We start from the raw sequence: 21,363 nt of genomic DNA on the forward strand, positions 1-21,363 counted from the left end.
ATATATATATATATATATATATATGTGTGTGTGTGTGTGTGTGTGTCTCAGAGATGTACTTTTCTAGAACTATATCTTTGAGATAAAAAGCTAGACAGCTATTAAAGTGCAACAGCCAACAGCAAGTGAGAAATGGACAAATTGTTGGCTTTTTTCTTTTTATCCTTTAAAACCTTTAAATTCAAGAGGCTTTTGTAGGAAAACATGAAAAAGGTTAGGCAGTGGGTATTTTATGGTAATGATGTTCTTCTAAAATTCTTGTAAAATCAGATAATCCCTTAGGAGGAAAGCAAATACTCTGTAGTTTAGTTATATAGACTTAAGAGAGCAGATCTAGGCAAATTCTACATCATTAGAGCTATTGTATGTCATTGTTACCAGACAGATTTACTATTTTTAATATTTGCTGTTAAATTTGTGGCCTTTTCCCTCTTTCGTCCTCTCTCTGATGGTATGAGTCATCTTTATGTCTGCAACTACTTCCACAATAGGCTGTTTCCATCTCTAACCTACCTCATAGTCATTCACACACAATCAGTCATTTGCACACATTCACACTGATGCAGCTTGTCTTTTTCAGTTTATGTTGGGCTGTGAATAGATCTTAGTTGATAAAACTAAGATAGAACTTAGTTTCCCCTGATGCATCCATATGAAGGTTCTTGAGAGTGCTAGAAAAGTGCTGCGTGCGTGTGTGTGATTGGATGAATGAGACTTATACTAGACGTCCTATATACGTACCAGCCTACCATTTATATCATGACAGGGTTGATTTGGTAAAAACTCTTCCACAACCTTCTTTAAATGAACACACAGGACCAAAGAAGGAGATATGTTTAGGTTAGGTCTTTTGTACATCAGGCTACTGCTGTCAGTGAAGGTGTTTCTGTATGCAGATGGTGGTATATTGATTCACTTTTATTTATACAGGGGTAAATCACAACAGCGGTTCCCACAAAGGTGCTTTATAGTAAAGGTAAAGACGCCCAAATAATACAGAGAAAACTCCAACCATCAAACCATCCCTGAAATCATCAAAAATAAATTAACAAAACTGTGCAGATATCAAGCTTATACTGTTTATGCCAATATGGTTTGGAATTCAAGAAATTTAACCTTGTAGGACTTTTTTTCTGTGTGACTTTATCAGTGTCTCACGTCATGATGGAGGAATTTTGGCCCACTCCTCTTTACAATGTTGCTTCTGTTGTTTGGGGTTTGTGCGCATTTGTTCATGCACAGCTATTGAGATCTGGACTTTGACTGGACCACTGCAGTCTTGTGGTTTGATCAGATGCAAGTTTGCAAACCTAAGCATGCTACCATGTTCTTTTCATAGTCATACTTGGTCAGTCTTTTTCTAAAGGCCTACAGAGTTTGAGGTGCAGCTCTTTTGTTTTGTTTTTGTTTTTTTGTTTTATTTTTTGTATATTTGACACTGAACATGAATTTACTGAGGCATCCACCCCTGTGATGATTATAGCACTGTGCTAACACACTCCCGAATACTCCAGACTGGCAAATTTCCAAAGTGTTCTTTCTATTAGAGGCAGTCACACTTGCTGATTATCAGTTTAGGCATTTGATCAGCAGCACCTGGCTTATATTCTTTATTTCTAGGGAAGCAGTGAGGATATACTTGGTTTTTAAGGACTACATAAAGGTCCTGTAAAAACATTTTACAGAATTAGGACCTTGATTAGGGTTAAAGATGTTCTACTAAATGCAAAACAGCAAATAAAACAATAAAACAGTTTTGCCTGGAGAAAACATTAAGTACTGCTTTTTTTCTGGGTGGGTAAGGTTTAAATGCAGTCTCATTTATTCACTTGGATCTATTATTGGAAAAGAACACAGGAAATCAATCCTTCCATTGGCCAATGGAAAGATTTCCAAGATAATTTGGAAAACTTCTAAAAGATCCTGTAAAGTGCCTCAACTGTGCAGGTTAGACTTAATACAGCAGAGCTAGATACAAACTGTTAGAGATCAAATACATGAAGGGGACGCCTTTTTTTGAGATTTTAATTGCCTGGGTGAAACCGTCCAGTAAAATATTTAATTTATTTTTGTGGTTTACAGGTTCCAACATCTTAAGAGAGGGCACAGATTTATTTTATTTTATTTATTTATTTATTTTTGGAGTGTATGATGACACAAAAAGGACAAATACCCTGCATTTCATTGCACTTTCTACAGTACATTCTTTCTTTATACATCTATTTTCAAATATTTATACTTAGCTTTTATCCAAATTAAGTTAGGATGTACTCAGACGAACTTGGTGGATTAATGGACACACTCTAAAGCCTGAACAATCTTAAAGAGCTTTTCCACATTTCCCTCAGATGCCACATCTTAACAACACTGTAGTAGCTCACTAAGTTTTCATCAAGCATTTCCAAAAACATGCGTGTAACTGTCAAAGCTTTAACTGTTGAAGAGTCATAGTTAAAAAGTCTGAATGTAAAAGATGTTATGTGAGTACAAAATAAACTAAGTTGCCCAGTTTGACATATTTTCAAATGAGCAGATGAATGGTTGATAGATTTCCTACCAGCCAGGTTTGGATTATTGCTAGAGATGCACTTACTCAAGTTTTTTTTTTGGCAAACGTGCTTCAGTTTAAAGCCAAAGTTTTATCATTTTATCTTAACAATGCTTCAGATGACGTGGGTACAGACAATCCTGTCTCATAGAAAAGATGTGTCTATACAAGAAAAGTGCAATCGCAGCTTTATATTTTTAAGGTAATGTATTTGCATCTGTGTTATCTTTTCCATCAATGTAATTAGACGTCTTGTGTAGATTTGCTGGCATTCTTGGGATCGTTGTGATGTGAATTATGGCCAAACATCTCTATTTTATTCTTGTCTGTTCAAAGGACATTGTTCTTGTGATTTTCTTAGATGTAACTTTGCAAATCTAAGCTCTGCTACAATGCTCTTCATAAAGGGAATATGCTTTCTCTTGGAAACCCTTCCATAGAAGTCATACTTGTTTAGTCTTTTTTTAATTGTACTGTCATGAACTTTAATATAATACACATCCTCTAGGATGTGTTCATCCACCTCAACCTATATCTTATTACAGCTATCCCAAGGTACATCTAAACACAAATGGTTAGAAAATGAAGGGTTGCAGAAATATAATTTCAAGTAAATCTGTAGTGATATCACCTTTGTGTGTCTTGTTTTAGCTCATTTAATTTGAAAACCACATTTACTGAGAAGCCAGGTTTTTCTTTTTTGTATGATTGACACTGAGCATTTGGTTTATTCATTCCACACGCCCAAGCAGTGAAACCACATCCATGCATATACTCTGGCCAAGTCTGTTTGTGTTTATTTTGCCCCCGACTGATCTCAGAACTCTCACAAAGCTCTAGTTATTTTTACTTCCCTCCAGTTTCTTTAAAAAAAAAAAAAACAACTTGTTGTTTCATCTTTGTGAGCAGCTTTGTAAAGCCATGGGATACATTTTTCATCATTAGAGATTCAAGATCTTGGGACATTTAAAAAAACAAAAAAATAAACTACCAGCTAATCAGACAGTTTTAGTATCAGCATAAAGCTTTTTATTATTAAAGAAAACATGACATATGAAAACGGTCATATTTTTGTCACTGTCTTTTTTAGAAAACAATAACTCCCCATACTCAGTTCTATTTTATTATGGCAACACAATGCAATAATAAATCTGTATTTGGTAATACAGTAATGGCTCTCATTAAGACTTTTTTTACTGCAGGATATCTAAAGATGAGCTGGTATAAACAATCCAAAAAGGAAAAGAAAAAAAGAAAAGAAAAGAAAAGGGACATATAGCAGCTTCACAGCCAGACAGAGATAAAGAAATTGATGTAGACTACACCAGAGCTAAAATGAGAGATATGTTTAGATGGATTAAAACTTTACTTCAGAGCAAATGTAAGAACTGTAGCTTCTTGAGGAGTTCTGAGGAAAAATAGCTTTATATCTAGTGGATTTTCTTAGGACCAATCTTCTTGAAAAGTGCATTTTTAATAAGGCTTTAAAAAAACAGATAGGTAAAGCATAAAAATAGAGATCAGCTAATGTTTGAAGTTTTATTGTCACAACAAAAAAGGATCTTCAGGCAGTCCAAGTATTTAATCAGACTTTAGCCTCTTATTTTTTGCCCCATAATATATATTGGTGTCATATTTACAAGTACAAACATAGTGGATGAAGATATGAGATTAAAACAAATATTTTTTTCATGATGATTTATTGAAGGTTGACATTTTACCGTCACACAAGGATATGTTGTAAAATCAAAGCATGAACACAATGCTCTCTATTCTCCGTTTGTGTCCAGAATGAATCGGGCATCTTTGACAGCCATTTCTCACAGAGCTGCACTGTTGGCATTCTTCTAAAAAGCCCGGACTACCAGACTCCGGCTCCCCTGTTTGTGTCTCGTCCAACAGCTCCCTTGATGGCGCTTACATGTGTCTTTATTTGCTGTCTCTTTGTTTTCAAAATGTTCTTGTTTCCATAATTTCATGGGGTATCTGCAGGCAGACACACACCACTTGCATAAAACGCTTAACGATCACACGTTCACACACAGAGCACTTGGATTAATTACTGTAATCACTCCAAGTTTCTACCTGCAGCCTAATGTGAGTCTCTAGAGTGACACATGCAGGATGTTTGCTGTACATCCTCCCCACGCTTGCACTCTTCCTGTGAGGAAGCAGAGCATCTCCACAACAACAAGTGCATCTCATTTGTTACTTCAGTCACTCCCTCATTGTCATTCTCTCTCACTCCGTCTCTCACTCTATGTCATTGCTTATCTCCTAATTGCTTTTCTATAAATGGATAAAATGTGACTGTGCATCCAACCACAAGTGCAAAGGAGCGTTACAGAAATCTTTGGCAGTGTCGTCCTCTAAATGTCCCATTACTCCCTCCTTGGAATAATTACTTGCACCGACCATGGGCTTCAGCAAGCCCCCTGGCGGTTGAAAATAATTGACTCTGAAATCATGAAATAAAATCACAATGTTATCAGTTGGGCGGGGGGGGGGGGGGGGGGAGCAGAAGAAAAACTGAGCAATCCGAGAGGGGATTTCATGATCTTTGAGAATACCTCCACACTAAGCTAGCCAAATCTGAAAAACATATCTTTGATTCAGAGTTTTGGGAACATAAACGGGGAGCTCCAGAATCCTTTTGCAGGCAGAGATGGCAAAGGTGCACACATTTGTCACAAGTACAGATCCTTGTGTTAAAAGGTACTCTGATAAAAGCTGAAGTACTGATTCAACTTTTTTACTCAAGTAAAAGTGGAAAAGCTGAAGCTCGTTATTAAAACAAAACAAGGAAATGCAAACTTCATTCTGGCTTCTATTCTAATTCTGCGATATAGACAAAGGAGACAAAAGTAATGGGAATTTTAAAAAAGTAGCTACAGTACTACAAACTAACAAATGTAGATAGGTGACTGTTTCTGCACCTAAACAGAAACATTTGTATAGTCTAGAGTTAAAGTGGGATTCAGCAGGTGTGGGTGCAGCATGGGGAAATAGTCACTTAGCAACCATTTCCATTGTGTGGTCCAGTAGATTTAGTATACAGGCTGTGATCAGCGGCTGCTGCTCGTGGATTTAGCCAACTGCCTTCAACAAGTTATAAACCAAAGCTCAATGAGCTATCACGGCTGATTTCCATCTCATACACACCTTTATATTAGAATAAAGCTAATACGAAAGTGTAATTCAACTTAAATTTAATGTGATATCTGCTACTCATCTCAACCTCACACTGACCGTGAAGACCACAGCCTGCTCTGCAACAGACGAACAAAGTATTTCAACTAACCACTGTAACCTGCACTAAACTGCCTTTCACGCAACCTCTGAGTAACAAAAAGTTTGTACACCTCAATTTGTGGCAAGGGGTCACCACAGCGGGTAGCTCTACATGCTTGATTTGGCAGATTTCTTTCTGGCAGATGCAGGATGCTTCCTGACGCTACCCCCAAGGGATTGGTGTTTCCTCCCAGAATCAAATGGGGATCTTTTGCTGTTAGGAAAATGTGTAAACTACTACCCTACACTAATATGAAAAAAAGAGACATAAACTGAGCAACAAATCATGTATATCTGTTAATAAAACAACAACTCTAAAATAAATAAGGACATTAAATGGACATTTTAAATTTCCAGCCTATCAAATGTCACCTTATAATAATAATTTCTTTCTTCTTCTCCCATCCTGTCTTTTCTCCATCTTTCTCCATCTCTGAGTGAATTAGTGGTGCAGTTTGTGTGTATGCTGATGATCTCTGCACCAGAATTGCCTCTCTGGATACCCCACATGGATTGCCATTTATATGTTATTGTTCAACCCAAATAGGTTCAAGGCAGTTTGATGTTTGAAGACGCACAGTGACAGGAAATACTCCCCTCAAATGTCTTAAACCTCACGTAACAACCCTGCTCCGAAAAGGTAAAGAGTAGAACGTGAAAATAAATAAGTAATGTACAGATACTTGCAATAATGAGGTATTTTTATTTTGTTACTTGCAGAAGTAAGGTCTGATTTATGAGTGTGTAGATAAACTGTAGCAACGCTATAGTCTTTAAAGCTGGAATCTGACACATTTGTTTAAAAATCTAAAGTATGTATTTGCAATTTTACAGGCTGTGTTAATCCGTAGGGCGGCTTTGATTCATATTCATATTAAGTAATGATCATCTCGCTGATGTAAATTACTCCTAAGGCAATGTGAACATTTTCTCTTTCAGATGCTAACACCATTATAAAGGTGAAACAAAGAGCGACTTTTATTGTGAAGGAGTCAAAGATAAACAACATAATTGTCACAGTCATTGGTCTATGAAAAAGTGCATTTAAAAATAATTAAGATCAAATCAGTTTTAAATGTTGGGAGTAATCAAACGTTAAGCAGCAGGCACCCTTGGCTCACTCCTACAGCAGTGCAACCAGCTCTGCTGCTGTTATGTCCAAATATAATCGTGATGTGTTTAGAGTCATATCAGACTCTAAACACATCACAACTAACATTTTTCCATCGTGCAATGATGAAAAAATGTCTAATTATTGGCTGACAGCTCTAGATAGTAATGTTGTTTTGGCTGATACACCAGCTGTTTGTGATTTTTATTGGCCCCTGAGCAGTAAACGCTACTACTGTTCACCCGGTTAACAAGTAGCATTTATGAGCTCCACTCAAGTCACTATAATAACCTAATTCAGGAGAGAAAAACATACCAATTAAATTATGATATTGGATATAATAAAACACAGTAGAAGTCCTCCACAGAGGTTTTGAATATGATGCAGAATCCCGTTTTTGCATATCGTACTGTGGATGGATAATATTTTCCAATTTGGCCGTCCTAATGTGAAGGCACAGTTTTAAACACAGATATAAAGAGAGGTGTGTAAGTGCAAAGTCAGAGTTCATGTCGGAGTAAACAAATATCAGTATTTTATTTCTATTTTTGTCAGTATGACAAGAACCCCCCCCCCCCATTTCCTCTTTGTGAAAGGATGGTATTTTGCTGATGGTCACCGTTACTCTGGTAAAACTTGTGGATTCATGTATTGTCCTGAAATCATCACCATAATTCAGATATATTTAGATATATAGATGATGCGACAGAGGTTACAGGTTCTTTTTTAATTCTATAGGAGTACTTTTATGTGTACATTATATATGCATCTGTATCTACATTTGTCCATTTTTACATATACAAATCCAAACTTGTAAAGCCAAGCAATCAGTTTATCTTAGATGTGCAGTTGTCTCAGTTAAAAGCAGAAAGTAAGTAAAATAAAGTTAGCATGAGACATGGGAGTGTTATGAGAAGTTCCAGAAATCCACACGATTTAACACAAAAGGTACAGGTTTTCCACTGCAGCGCATAATGTCTCACAGTGGGGAGGTAACAAGTTGAGGAGAATCCTGGACAAAGTCCACGGTGAAAGTAATGCCTTGTAAATTCAAGAGTGGGTTTTCCGAGAAAGGAGAAGGGCTCAGATCAGTTGGTGGTTTGTTTAGGTTTATCCAAGAGTTGTGCCATATAAATCAATAGAATACTTGAATATTTCTGCATCATCACCCCTTTGAAGTCCTCTTCTCTTGGTGCTACCTTCGTCATCGTACTCCCTCCTCTTCCACTCAGCTATAGTGCCACATTGAACTCAGTCACCAAGAAGTCTACGTAGTCTCTGTCTTTGGTCTTGAAGGCCTCGGCGATGAGGCGCGCTGCGTCCCTGTGCTCGCGGCCCCTCAGGGAAACCCCGTTTACCTCCAGTATAATCTGTCCCACCTTCAGCTGGCCGCAGTTATGAGCTGAACCACCCCTCTGAGAGAGACAGAGAAAGAGAGGGGAATTTTAGGGAGATCTTATTTAAAACCCGCCATGATTACATCCAAAATAAATCGGCCTCTTGTGGGAAACACTTGTACTAATATATTTGTTCTTAAAAGAGTCAAGGAGAACAGAAATTCCTCTAAGGTAATAATGGTAAAATAAAATTCAGGAATAAATTTGTTAAATTTTTGTCTCTGAATTTTCTGGACCTGAAGCTGCACTGTGAATACTCTTCTTTTTCCTCCTGGATAATATTTCTGTGAATGATATTTGCCAGCAAATGCAGAATAGGCAGCCTTGGACAAGCCTTGCAGTCTGAAAGTGTTAGTTATATGAATTTTAACTTCTAAAAAAAAGAATGACAGAGACATAATCTTGAAATTGGGCTTTAAATCTCCATAATGACCAATAATAAGTCAAGTCAAATTATACATGAGGTTATATATGTAAAATATTTAATAAATATGAATAGAAAAGGCATTATTTTAGATAATTAAGCCACACAAAAGCTTCAGATTCAAGTCTATTCCAAAAAGCAACATTTATTTGCTTGTTATATGGTCAGAGTTTATGAAAGTGATTTAAACTGGCTTTACTCTTCAGCCAGCCAGAATATATTTGTTTCTAACCTGCCAAACAGGGTTACTTTACCACTTACTTTACCAGGTTTAAAAAGCTTCCTAGAGTTGATGATAATTACTGTCGTTCACTTACACCAAAGTCATTTAAATTGTTTCGGTACCAAATAAAATGTAAATAAGGCAGCATAAATATGAGAAAAAGTATTTAATCAGCATAAACACACCCAATCATATAAAATACAGGCATTAAGATGTTTTTCTATCAAAAAAAGTTGAAAATATTATAAAAATATTAATACAAATGTATAAAACACTCTGCATGCACAAGACATGACATGATTTCATGGTCTTTGTTTTATGATCTATTGTCTCTACAAACTGTCCCTGTTACTGTTTAGTGCATGTTTTGTCAAAAAAATATCAGCTTCCAGTGTCATGCAGTCAGCTATTAGGTGCACTGAAGAATCTCAGTCTAGTAATAAAGTAATAGTAGCTTGGTTTTAACAATAGGTAAGTTGGGAATATGAGAGGATAAAGGGCATAATTATAATATTCAGTTTATAAATTTATACCTTCATTTTTTTTATTTATAACCAAATCCAACTTCACAGATTAATATAATTGTTAGTATGTATCCACATTATTATGAAATTATTTCACCACTATACTAAATAGCTTTGCTTCATCGCATTCCTGGCTATTATTTTCTGTTTTTGACACATTTCTACTCTTTTACATATTTGATAGCCAGAATATTAGAACGACCTGTCTAATATTGTGTAGCTTCATCTTGTGCCAGCTAACACACCTCAGCTTGCTGGCAAATGGACTCAGGATATGTGGTATCTATCACTGGGATACTGTCAATGGATTGTTTGGGACCACTGATGAAACTTGTTCATTTTGCAGGTGTTTGATTAAAATAGGAGTTCAGATGTCAGATAAATGCCTTGGACTTTCTGAGGAGCTTCTACATTATGAATTGTTGGAGAGGCTGGTGCAGTCAGGGAGTGCTGTTATTCACTTTATCTGAGTTTAGGTAAAGACTGTTCTGCTGTACACCAGCTTATTACCTCACTATAACAAAATGATTGCAGAGCATCAAAATCCAAAAATAATTCTTTAAAGCCAAACATAACAGGATGCATTTTGAAAATAGTTTTCATCTTAAAGAAAAACAACAAAAAAAACACCAGTTTTATGTCTTTCTTCCTGTGACCTGCTAGGTGACCTCATTATATGTGACTATGAGAGCTAAAAACATCAATATTTCTTTCCAGACAAGGGCTGCATCATCATGTTGGTTATTTAAGCTACAACAATTACTCAGTGTTAGGGGAGCACTTGGTCATCATAATGTGAAGATGGCTGTGATAAAGAGCTGTCGCTTCAATGAGCGGTGATGGGGACTGATAACAAGTGGAAAGGCCAGCCAGCAGCAGTGTTTTTGTCGTCACTTCATCCTCTGTATTTGTGATTGAAGTGACCTAAGATGACAGCCCCGGTGCCCAGAGAGATACGAAACACATAAGCCAGAGGTTTGCCGTATTATGACTCCACAGTGTTTACTTTCAATACTGCAGAGAGTGTCCATTGTACAGGGTACCTGCTCTGATGTGATGCCTGCATTTTTCCCCTGGGTGAGGTGGATGCCAAGTGGAAAGCTAAAAACATTTTTTTTTTATTTCCAGAGCAAGTTTATCATTCTGATGCTTGGTCCTGACTGTGAGAAGTACTGAGGTTGTGTGCCTTGCTCAAGGGCCTAATAACATTGAGTTAGCATTCCCCGGGTGACAGAGCAAACTTTTCACAGCCTTCTTTTCCACCTTGAAACCTGAGCATGTGGAAGTCTCCTTTCGCTTTTGTTACAAGTGACCTTAAGGCTGCCTTATTATTAATGTCTGTAAATAACTGTGAAGCTATATAGCATTATTGTTCAGGGATGTAGCAATGGTATCATAAAGCTTGTGGTTTTGTCTTAAAGGTAATAACCCAAGTGAACCACTGTGCTGAAAATGTGCTAATTAGTTTCAGAAATAACTTCGACTTGATTTTAAAAATTGATTTGCATGAATAATTTAACTTATCTTTAGCTGAGTTAAACTTCTCTCATGAAATGAGCTCTAACCTTGTGTCCAATGGCTCCACTGGGGCTCCCCATGCAAGAAAAAGCCCCTACTTCCTTTGCTATTACTGCAATGAGGCACTTTTTCATGTTTATTACTCTCTTGGAGAAGTGTCTGAGGTTAAAAAGAAATAGTTTGGGGTCAAACCTTTTGAGTGGTTGCATCTTTTAAGTTGAACTTCCTTGCTCTCTGTGCTTATGAAACCTTCGATATCACAGACCATCCGGGGCTGAAGGCCTGCTGGCTTGCATATCAGAGTGGCGGCTGAATGGAAGTACAAAACAGCTGCAGTGCTGGCCGTCTTGAAAAGTGATAAGACACCACTTGCTCATTTCTTTCGAAAGCTTAGTTTAATATTTGAGCTAAGCAAAAATGCATAAAAAATAAGACTTGTACTGTTTATCTCTTTAATACGAGAGCTCTCCTGATAAGCTGAGCTTCAGGAGCCTACGATGGACCAACACAACGCCCGATGATGCATGATGCAGAAAAATCCATTCAAGCAAAACAAGTGCTATCTGAGATTTTCCTGTTTATTAAGGACCTGGTGTCTTTTTTTCTCTCACTGAATGAATGCACATGAAACTTCTATTGAGGATTGTACAATAACCAAAGAGATGAATGTGAAACAAAACTTTGTTCTTCTTTGAGGAAAACACAAAAAAGGAACATAAGACATAAGAAAAGCGAGAGCAAGACATTTGAAGGGTAGAGAATACTTGTCTGGGAGATTTGTAGCACTAGCACAGCTACCAGTGCTTCAAATCCCTTTGCAACCCTCCTAACAATCACTTTTGAAACACCCACACAAATACCCAAATACAGGATCTACCCACCAAACCTCCAGTTTATCATCTGTACAAATCCTCCTCATCCTTCTTCTCCTTATTAACACTGCTCTCACTTTTTTGTGTCCTTTACTCACACTTGCTGTCCTTTCTTCCAGCCTGCTTTTGATTTTGAATGTGCTGATTTCCAATCCTTTTATCCCTTCCTTTGCAATCAGCCACCTTTTTTTATTTCAATCACCACCTCTGTGGAGTGGGAGGCTGAGAGACAGCTTTGACTGGAGAGTAGACTGGAGTCTGTAGCTGCTCCTAGCACTGATATTAAAATTGTAACTGTCTCATTGTCTGTGTTTAGAAAATGATTAGCGTGGCATATAGTCCTGAACTAGAGCAAGATTTGTTGGCTTGCAAATTATCATGGCAGACAGATATATGCATTCACAGCCACAAGTAATACCTTTCTTTAGAGGTGACTAACCTGCCATTTCAAGCAAAGCTTTCAGAATTTTTCTGTCACTCCGCATAGCTGGGAGCTCAGAATTTTGAGTATTTTTAAATATGACAGATATGCTATAAATGAAAAAGTCTTTGCGGGAAATATAATTGCAACTCTATTTAGCCACAGCATTAAACTGAACATTAAATATTTGAAATGAGCCTATGACTTCTACCTTTTAGATAAAAAGGTGCTGTGTAATTTGCTGTTTCTGCCCTTTGCCTTTACCCTTTAACACACACACACACACACACACACACACACACACACACACACACACACACACACACACACACACACACAATACCAAGTGCCTCATCCCGACAAAGTAATTACCAAAATCTCCAGACAGCTAGGGCTTATACATGTAGGCCATTAATGTTGTAATCATCTCTGTAGAGCCCCAATGACGACAAAATTAGCAGAAATCTCAGTGTGAGTTCAGCCGCTGTGTGAATCCTTATGAAACCTTAAAGAACACAAGATCCCAGCTGGAAGGTGTGCACGTGGCACTATTACAGAAAATCCAAAGTGTTTCAAGGATAAAGAAAACACAGCTCAACCACGCGAGGACAGTACTCATGAAAATACTGCATGTTAGCAGAGTAAGCAGAGAACTGAATTTAGCAGTGTTATTATGGTGACTGTTCATTTTAAACGCATATTAAAGATTATTCTACTCTTGGTTCAGTATATGAGGGGATAGCCTAATATGGTCATCTCACTGAAGCTCTGGTTGTGAGTCCAGAAGTCCCACATATATATGGTTTCTCCATTCAGGTGGAAAACGTATTGGAGTGACAGCACTGTGTACATCAAATATCCATCTATCAACCCCTTAGCCGTTCCTAGGCTAGCTGAGAGACATAATCTTTCCAGTGTGTCCTTGATTTACCACGTGGCCTCCTCTCGATTGGATATGGTCAGAACACTTTACCCTGAAGGCACCCAGGAGGCATCCTAGTCAGATAACCAAGCAACCTTTGCTGGCTCCTCAAACTATGAATTTTGTTTTACAGGCACAAAAATCATAACCAATCGGTATAAGTAGGTGAAGTCCAGTTTAAGATAAATATGCGTTATTTTGAATTGTTAAACATGGAAAGCTACTCTACTCGTGATACACTGGAAATGAGCATAAGAGGTCCAACTTTCAATGTTATTTTATGTTCTTCCTGACTTACCTGTATTGTCACAATTCGTGGCAGCGGCTGGCGAGTGTTGGCTCCACCTTCAATGGCAATACCCAGGGTGCTGGCAGTCTTTGCCACCCTCACTAGTGTAGCGGTAGGCTCCAAAAGCCCTGGCTGAAATAAGGCAGAGTGAGGAACACGAAATGAAAGGCATATTTATAAATACATTCATAACTTTATAAGATAATCTGCCTTCAATTTGTTGCAATTTGCTTGGCTTACACTGTACTATACTGTATGTTTGGCTATTTTAATGGAGCAACAATGAGCTTCCTAATGGTTTCCCTTGTTTATTCTGAATGAGCAATCAATTTAACACCTTCACAAGTCAGAGGACAAAATAAAACACATTTAATTTCCATTTCCATGATGTAGTCATGTTTATGCTGGGTCTTGTACAGTTTCCTTCCATTTATAGGTGTTTATTTCCTTTATAAATGAATCTGAAACATGTTTTTGGGTTTTTATGTCCAGGTTCCAAGATCAGTGTGAGTTAAAGGGATTCAGTGTAGTGGTTAACTTGTATAACATGTATAATTTAAAAAACATTAACTATTAAAAGTTCCAATGTGCTTTGGGCTTGAGTGTACTACAACAATCACTGGATTACTGAATACTTCAGACATCCTGAAAACCTGTTAACCGAGCCATTATTTCTGTTATAAGAGGACTTGGGGCTGGATCCCTGATAAACTCCCAGAGGATCCAAGGAATCAACAATAAAAGTGCTTTAAGAAAAAAAAAAGGAGACAGAGAGGTTGAATCAGAAATAAAACAAAGGTTTAACAAGCTACACTTTCTGCCAAGAACTGAAATAAAAACTACAACAGCTCGTTTTTTTTTTTAGTAGTAAGGAAAGGGTTACGTTATTAACCCTTTAAGACCTACCATACAACCATGTCCGCCAGAGCTTATATTATATTTTTACATGCTGTAGAGCCATTTTTGGAGCATTTCAAGTTGCTGTACACCAATACAACCATTATAGCCCAAATTGTAATATATGTATGCATTAAGTGCATAGTAATTACATAAATTGCAAAAAAGTGCAATAAACTACAAAAAAAATTGAAAATCGTTTTTGCTTTTTTAACATATATTTCTAGTTAGAGAAATTTAAGAGGCTTATCCCTCAAAACTGTAAATACAAAAAAGTTGCAAAAACTAGTTTCCCACCACAGGAAATTTATTTTGAGCGTCTTCATAGTTTTATTTTTGAAATTCACCAATTTTTACATACTGCAGGAAAAACAAAAATAAATATTATAATGCAAATTTGCAAAAAAAAATAGCATATGCATCAAAATACACTATTTCCAGCAGTGCAATTTGAGTCCTAAGCATCCCAGAAACGACACAGAAAGTCATAAAGTCAAACATAACTTATAAAAACACCAGTACAGCCTTACAAGGCTGCATGAGTCTATAAATAGACTCATGCAAAATGGCTGAGTAGGGACTTCAGAACTTGTCAGAACAACCGCCCATTTCTTAGATTTCTTCTGAACCAAAGTTGTCCCGTGATAGTTGTCAGTACATTCAAAAGGAACTGTTTATAATTTACAACTTAAAATGACACCCACACTGCTGCCACAGTGTAACTTAGTTTAACACAGTTAACCGAAGCCGTCAGTCACTGAGATGTGCGTGTCAGTGCCTTGTGATGGCTCATAAGAGGCTCAATTACTCCCTTGGTTTCCGCCCCCAAACTGTCAAAAGGTTTGAGTTGAATTTGACAATCAGAATTCAGAATTCAACTTTGAGTGTGTTCCCTGCGACAGCATGTATAGCCAAAGCTCTCAATAAGCAGAAATTCTTATGGGTGTTGTGGCTGCTTTGTTCCCTTGCCTGTTAAGCTTCACAAACATTTGTTAAATTTGTGTGTGCATACTTATATTGTTGGAGTGGCAGTAAATACCTGCATACAGCAGTGTAACCTCTCAGCTACTATAGCCTCACCGACTCATGAGTTCCCCTCAGGACACAGAAGAGGCAGAGACTAGTTCGTGCCATCACCAAACGTCTATTCAGATCTGCCAAACACACTCTGTGCAATGACACTTATCCGGTGGGTAAAGTCCACTCAACTTCACTACAATAACACAGGAACACAGACTTCTGTCCGCTGTGATTCCTTTGTCTCAAACGCCAAGTTCCAGCATCCAACTGCAGAATAAGTAAGATACTAATCAGTTACCATTTGTAACTGCATCAACTTACTGGGCAATACTCCACCTGCAGTCTCTAAACCACACTCCACTGCTACATTGAGTTACTATTTTTCTCCTGAGCTTGTTTTTAGGAGGCTTGTATAGTGCCATACATATTCCTGGCAATCAACTGGCAATTGGTCATAAAAGGAAAAGTGAGTGTTCCCCAATTAGCTGCTGGCAGTTGATGTGAAATTGGCTACAAAAGCCCAAGTCACAAAAACCTTGAGACCAGTCAGTAACTCCTTGGAAACCATCAGTCGCTAGGGAAAAATGAGTAATCCCTGACTGGTTAGTGACTGGTAGATGGATGTTGCTGTTGCAAGGTGAAGTTGGTTGCAAACTGGTTTGTGATGGTGCATTCAAAACCTCCTTACAATTCCTTTGGTTGCTAGCAGATCCTTATTGTTGCCTGTAATTTGCACTGAAGGTCCTGCATTGTCTGCAAACACTCACCAACTGCTTGCTAAGAAAAAGTGAAACTGTGAAGAGTGCAGTACAATCTGGAAATGAACATCAGTAAGCTTCAAAGTAAAAGTTGTGCCTTTTGAAATGTGTTGGTTTCAGCAGTAAGACATACATTTTACTTTGGAGGTCAATGTGCTCCATTTCTGATTTGGATTATACGAGTGTTTGCAGGCATGTTGGCTTCTTTCATGCAAACGAATGTTTGCAGGCAACCAACACAATCACAAGGATGTTTCCTTTTGGATTTCACACAGCACCAGTTAGCAATCTCCAGCAACCACTTGCCAACCAGTCAGGTAGTACAGATTTGACCGAAGACCAGCTAAAACAGGTGGCCAAAGGGTTGCTTACAGGCCTGTGTGACTGAGGACTAAGAGATATGCTTATATAATCATCCATACTCATTTTAGCCTTGCGTAAGTGAGGGCTACATCACCTCCAGAGTAAAATATCTAGCCCTTTAAATGCTTGACATTCTATCTCTCACTTTGTTCCTTTTGTCCGTCTCATATTTTGGATCCAACACGTCTTTTCCCAAAACCTTTATCAAAACCTGTTTGTTTTACTCTTGGATTAAGAAAACCAGTCTATGAGTGACCTTTCTGACATAAAGGAGTGTGTAGTAGGGATGTGGTTTGGAAGAGATGGATGTGGGACATCCATTAATCAACTCTCTCTTTTATGCAGTAGCATGCTGGAACTTGGAGACAATGACAATCTAGAGCTTCTTAGTGAAAACCTTAAGCAAAACAATTCCCTACACCACTGACATACTTCAATAGCCCAGAGAATATTATTGCTTGGTGCCAATGAAAGGAAGTTGTGAATGCTATTACCCAGGACATCAGATACTCATCTATCTTAGAACATGAATGGAAGACCCACAAAAACATGTTTCAGCATTTTAAAACTGGCAAGAGAGAAATATCCAGTTACGTGATCAGTGGTTTACTCTATTTTCTTGAATGAATTCAAGCCATACTTATATACTTACTCAGGTAACTGCCCCACAGTTCTGCTTTCTGCTGTCTTTTGTTTGACATAAAGATGAGAAGACTTAAAAATGCCTTCCTTAAGTTTATTAAGGGCAAGATTTTATGAGCACATAACTCCACTCTTTTCTGCAACCACTTGCCTGACACTCAGGAACAAGCAGAAGAAAACATTTTTGCTTCTTGGTAGTAAAAAGGCAGCTTTTTTTATGTTACACAATCTCTTTGGATGCTGAATTTATCAGCTCTCTCTCCATAAACAATCAGACTACTCCCATCCTTGCTTGTTATTCCTTCCATCAATCATTAAGAACCAGAGAGGGATTTGTGAATTTCATTAGGCTACAGCGCAGTCAGTGATTAAACAAATGATGGAGCATGTGACTCGATGAATGACATGGGTAAGAAATAAACAAATGAGTGAGACAAAGGAAACAATCTGCATGAGCAAACAGAGGGAGGAGAGAAAAGATCAAGGTTAGGATTAAGAACAGACTCTCGAGGAGGATTAGCAATTAAGTGCATACACACACACACACACACACACACACACTTGTACTTCTCTGCTTGTGAGGACCCACTCTGTCCTTGGACGGACATTCATTTCTTAACACATAAATCCTTAACTACAAGCCGAATACAGTTCTGACCCATTTCCCCTGAACCTGAGCCCTTTGATGAAGTGAGGATCCAAGAAAATCTGTCCACTTTTCATATTTATTTTCAAAAAAATGTCTCTACTTTCCCACAAGGTTACCAAAACTGCCCTTGAGTTTAAAATACCAAAGATATAGCTTTCAAAACTGCTTCTAAAAAAAGACCCACAGTTTAAAAAAAGGTATTTTTCAGATTTCCAAAACAGCTGTTGTTCAAGAACATCCCCACCTTGGAGAAATGTTATTTAATATTGAAATGTGACCTTAAAAGTCCAAAAATGCCCTTTAATTTCTAAATGTGGCCATTTAATAATAAAGCCTTTTTTCTATTTTGTAGGATAGAGGTGCTTGAAGAATGAAATTGTCCCATGGAGTTCTATCACACATTAGCTGTTGTTTAATCAGGACAATGTATGAATAGTGGAGGTACTAGTCTGGTGGATTTGCCTCTAGCTCCTCGGCATAATGAGTAGTTGCTCTTGCATGATTTACCTTGACCAAACGGCACAGAGTAATTCCACTAGTGAGAATGTGCCTTTGATAATGTCTGAGGTGCAAGTGTGAAAACGACTCGCGAATGTCATTCTTAAACCATAATCTGGTCCTCACAAAGAGAGAAATACAAGAGCACTCATGGCTAAATTATACATGTCTAATTTCCTGAAGTTTGAGCGTTAATTCAATCTTCCATGCATGTTTAGCTTTGAGCTGCACTGAAGAACCCCCCTCACCGGTTTGGAGGGGTTGTCCCCCCCGCCTCCCTCCTGGGTGTCTCGGGGGAGGTGTGTGCGTGAGGAATGGGAGCTACTTTCTTTCCTGACGTGTCCTGACTCAGCTATGTCCACCCCGCTGTCCTCACTGAGGGTTTGGCCACTGTCTGACAGCTGAGACAGGGTGCCACCTGAGGGGAAGCAGGCACACATTAAGTCAGGGAATCTAAACATAGCATGCATTTTTTTGACCTCTAAACCATTAAAATTCAAAGTGTGTATATAGCTCACTGAAGTAGAACATGGTATCAAATAAAGGGAAGTTTTTTAGGTAAAGATGTTATTAAGCAAAAAAAACTATTTTTTGATGTCTTTTGGAAAATCATCTTATTTGATGCCAAATTAAAAGCTTGTTTAGATTAGTGATGTTTGCATACAGTATGAGTAATTTCCAATCTTCTGGGTATTTGCTCAATTAAGCTCATTAAGCCCAAGCAAACACATATTTAGAAAGATTATACACCGAACATTTTTCACCCTCCTTTATATCTGACACTGCATATTTAATAATAATTAGCAAATCTGAGAATTTGAACAGTATCAGTAAATGTGTTCAAACTTCAGCATGTTTAATTCTGTCAATTCTGTATCCAAAGCACAGTTTCATAACCTGCTGACCAGGATCCCACTGACTGAAAGGATTACAATTGCAGCAAACTGCCCATGTGAATGATGCATCAGTCGTTTAATTCATAGATGTTAGATTAGATCACACAGGGTTAGGAAATCCCAAGACATTAAATATTGTCCCTAAATGCAAAGCACAATCTTTTAATTTGAGTTTTTCTGTAGTGCTTAAATTATCAGCTCCAAGTATTGGAACCGATTAATTCGTGCAAATAATTTTTCATTTTATTTTGGAATATTTTATAGATAAATACCCAGTCACTTAAATTGAATTGTTAACAGATTAATTTTAAAACAAATCTGTAACCATATGTATCAAATTCTTTTAAAAACAAACAAACTTCATCCTCGATTTATTTCATTGTTTGGTTCATAGACTGTATATAAAAGACGGCTCTACCTTTCAGGTCTGAAAACTGAGAGGCTTTAAACCTGCATTCTCCCTAATGGTCAGCAGGGGGTAACTGCTTTGGATGCGTTTCCCTGTGACCTGAGTAAACACTTTTTCAATGAAGGTATAGTCTCAAATGCCAGTTTAAATTCAGACTAAAGACGAAATGTTTATTTTAGTAAATTACGGTCTTCAACCACAAAGCTAAATATGACTGGGTAAAACAAATGATATCAAACCCCTCAGCTAGAAAAAAAATCTTCCTCATATTAAAAGGCAAAGTAAAAACTTTTGAAAAGCTTTGAGGATCATTTTTAGATTTTCATCTAACATAAGGTCAGTTTAGAATTTGTTTTTTTACTCTTCATACTCTTCACATGTACCTTTGTTTTATTTTCTTTTTGTTTTTAATGGTATCAAAAAGGCTAAGATTAAGCTAAAAAAAAAAGAAGCGTGCATTGGTTTCTCATTCGGATCTATCTCTCAAAAACACCATAATGGAGACAGTGAAACACTTGACTTTAAAATAGGACCAAACGTAAAGGTCACTTGGGCTGTTACCCATCTTTTCTATACAGCGCACGATTTTCAACATATCAGATCTGTAGCTCTGTATTTCATACCTCGAGCTTGGGGAAGTGGCCGCACCTCATTGACATCAGGTTCTGCGTTGGGCCTGTGAACCTCCACTGTAACAAACTGCTGTTTAGACCCAGGAGAGGAGGTGAGGGAGGATTTGGTCTTGGACGCTGGCTTAAGGGACAGAGAAGGGGGCGGAGGAGGGGCAGGGAGTGGAGGAGGAGGCGGAGGTGAAGGGGACGGGGCAGCGGGTTTAGTGCCTCTGCTGGGCGACTGCACCCTGGGGAAAGGGCCAATGTTGTGCTGAGTGACTGTGGACAACTGAGCGGATGTTGTTTTCTGTTTCTTGGCCAATGCAGAGGGCTCTCTCTTTCTGATAGCTGCGTATTCTTGAGACGGGTCCCTCTGGCGTTCTCGTTTGTGGTGTAAAGAGGGTGAGGCAGGAGCGTGTCCTGGCTCGTTGCCGTGGTTCTTAGAGGCTGTGGCTGTAAAGTACAAGCCTGAGTGTGAGGATTCGGAAGAGGGGCACTTGTTGAGCGGATCTCTTCTACTTGGGCCCCTCTGCACCCCTGGTGGGGGCGGAGGCTTGAAGGAGGGAGGGGACTCGGCTGTGGCGGACTGAACATCATCCTGAAGTGAGAGGATATATTCATCATCATTGATTAGGGGTGTAACAAAATATTGTAGCATAATGTGCTGTGATTAAAAATGTAACCATGTGATTGATGGAGCTGAAACTCGCAAATCAGATCAGTTCTGCGTCTGGAAAGGTTCAACTTTTGTCTGTAGTCATTAAACACCAGAGGATGCAGCGACACTGTCAAATGGGTCGTGCGCCAATATTTTGAAATTAGTTTTTTAGACAATTTGACAGAAGAATTTTTATATGATCTGTTTATGTGCAAGTCTATAATATGCTGGGTCGGTCAGTGTACCTATATTTAGATTTATGGTGATATTATATGTAATTTCGTTTTTCTTTGTCAGGAGTTTGAGACTGCTGAAATGGACGTTCTTTTTCTGCTTATTGAAAAAAATTCACTACACACCTGAATGATTGGAAGGTCCCTTTAAAAAAAACAAACCAAAAACCTTTGTTGAACCAACTATGC

At 38.1% G+C, this 21,363-nt stretch overlaps 1 protein-coding gene across 4 annotated transcripts in view; it reads right to left on the reverse strand.

Annotated features, from left to right (window-relative positions):
* whrna (whirlin a) overlaps positions 1-21,363 on the reverse strand; it is a 212,298-nt gene that overhangs the window by 6,212 nt on the left and 184,723 nt on the right. For 2 of the 4 annotated variants that reach the window (XM_005921732.3, XM_005921733.3), the window contains 4 exons: positions 20,296-20,881; positions 18,616-18,785; positions 13,550-13,672; positions 7,663-8,365 (listed from right to left, as the gene is read on the reverse strand). In XM_005921732.3, coding sequence (XP_005921794.1) covers positions 8,183-8,365; positions 13,550-13,672; positions 18,616-18,785; positions 20,296-20,881 — 1,062 coding nt within the window. In that variant the 3' untranslated portion in view covers positions 7,663-8,182. Of the gene's footprint in view, positions 1-7,662; positions 8,366-13,549; positions 13,673-14,882; positions 17,668-18,615; positions 18,786-20,295; positions 20,882-21,363 lie in introns of those variants that run through there. The other 2 variants (XM_042220570.1, XM_042220571.1) reach the window with 2 other exon arrangements.

The sequence above is a fragment of the Haplochromis burtoni genome, unplaced genomic scaffold (genome assembly GCF_018398535.1).
Source record: "Haplochromis burtoni strain Fernald_Lab_line unplaced genomic scaffold, NCSU_Asbu1 Contig_51, whole genome shotgun sequence".
Taxonomy (NCBI): domain Eukaryota; kingdom Metazoa; phylum Chordata; class Actinopteri; order Cichliformes; family Cichlidae; genus Haplochromis; species Haplochromis burtoni.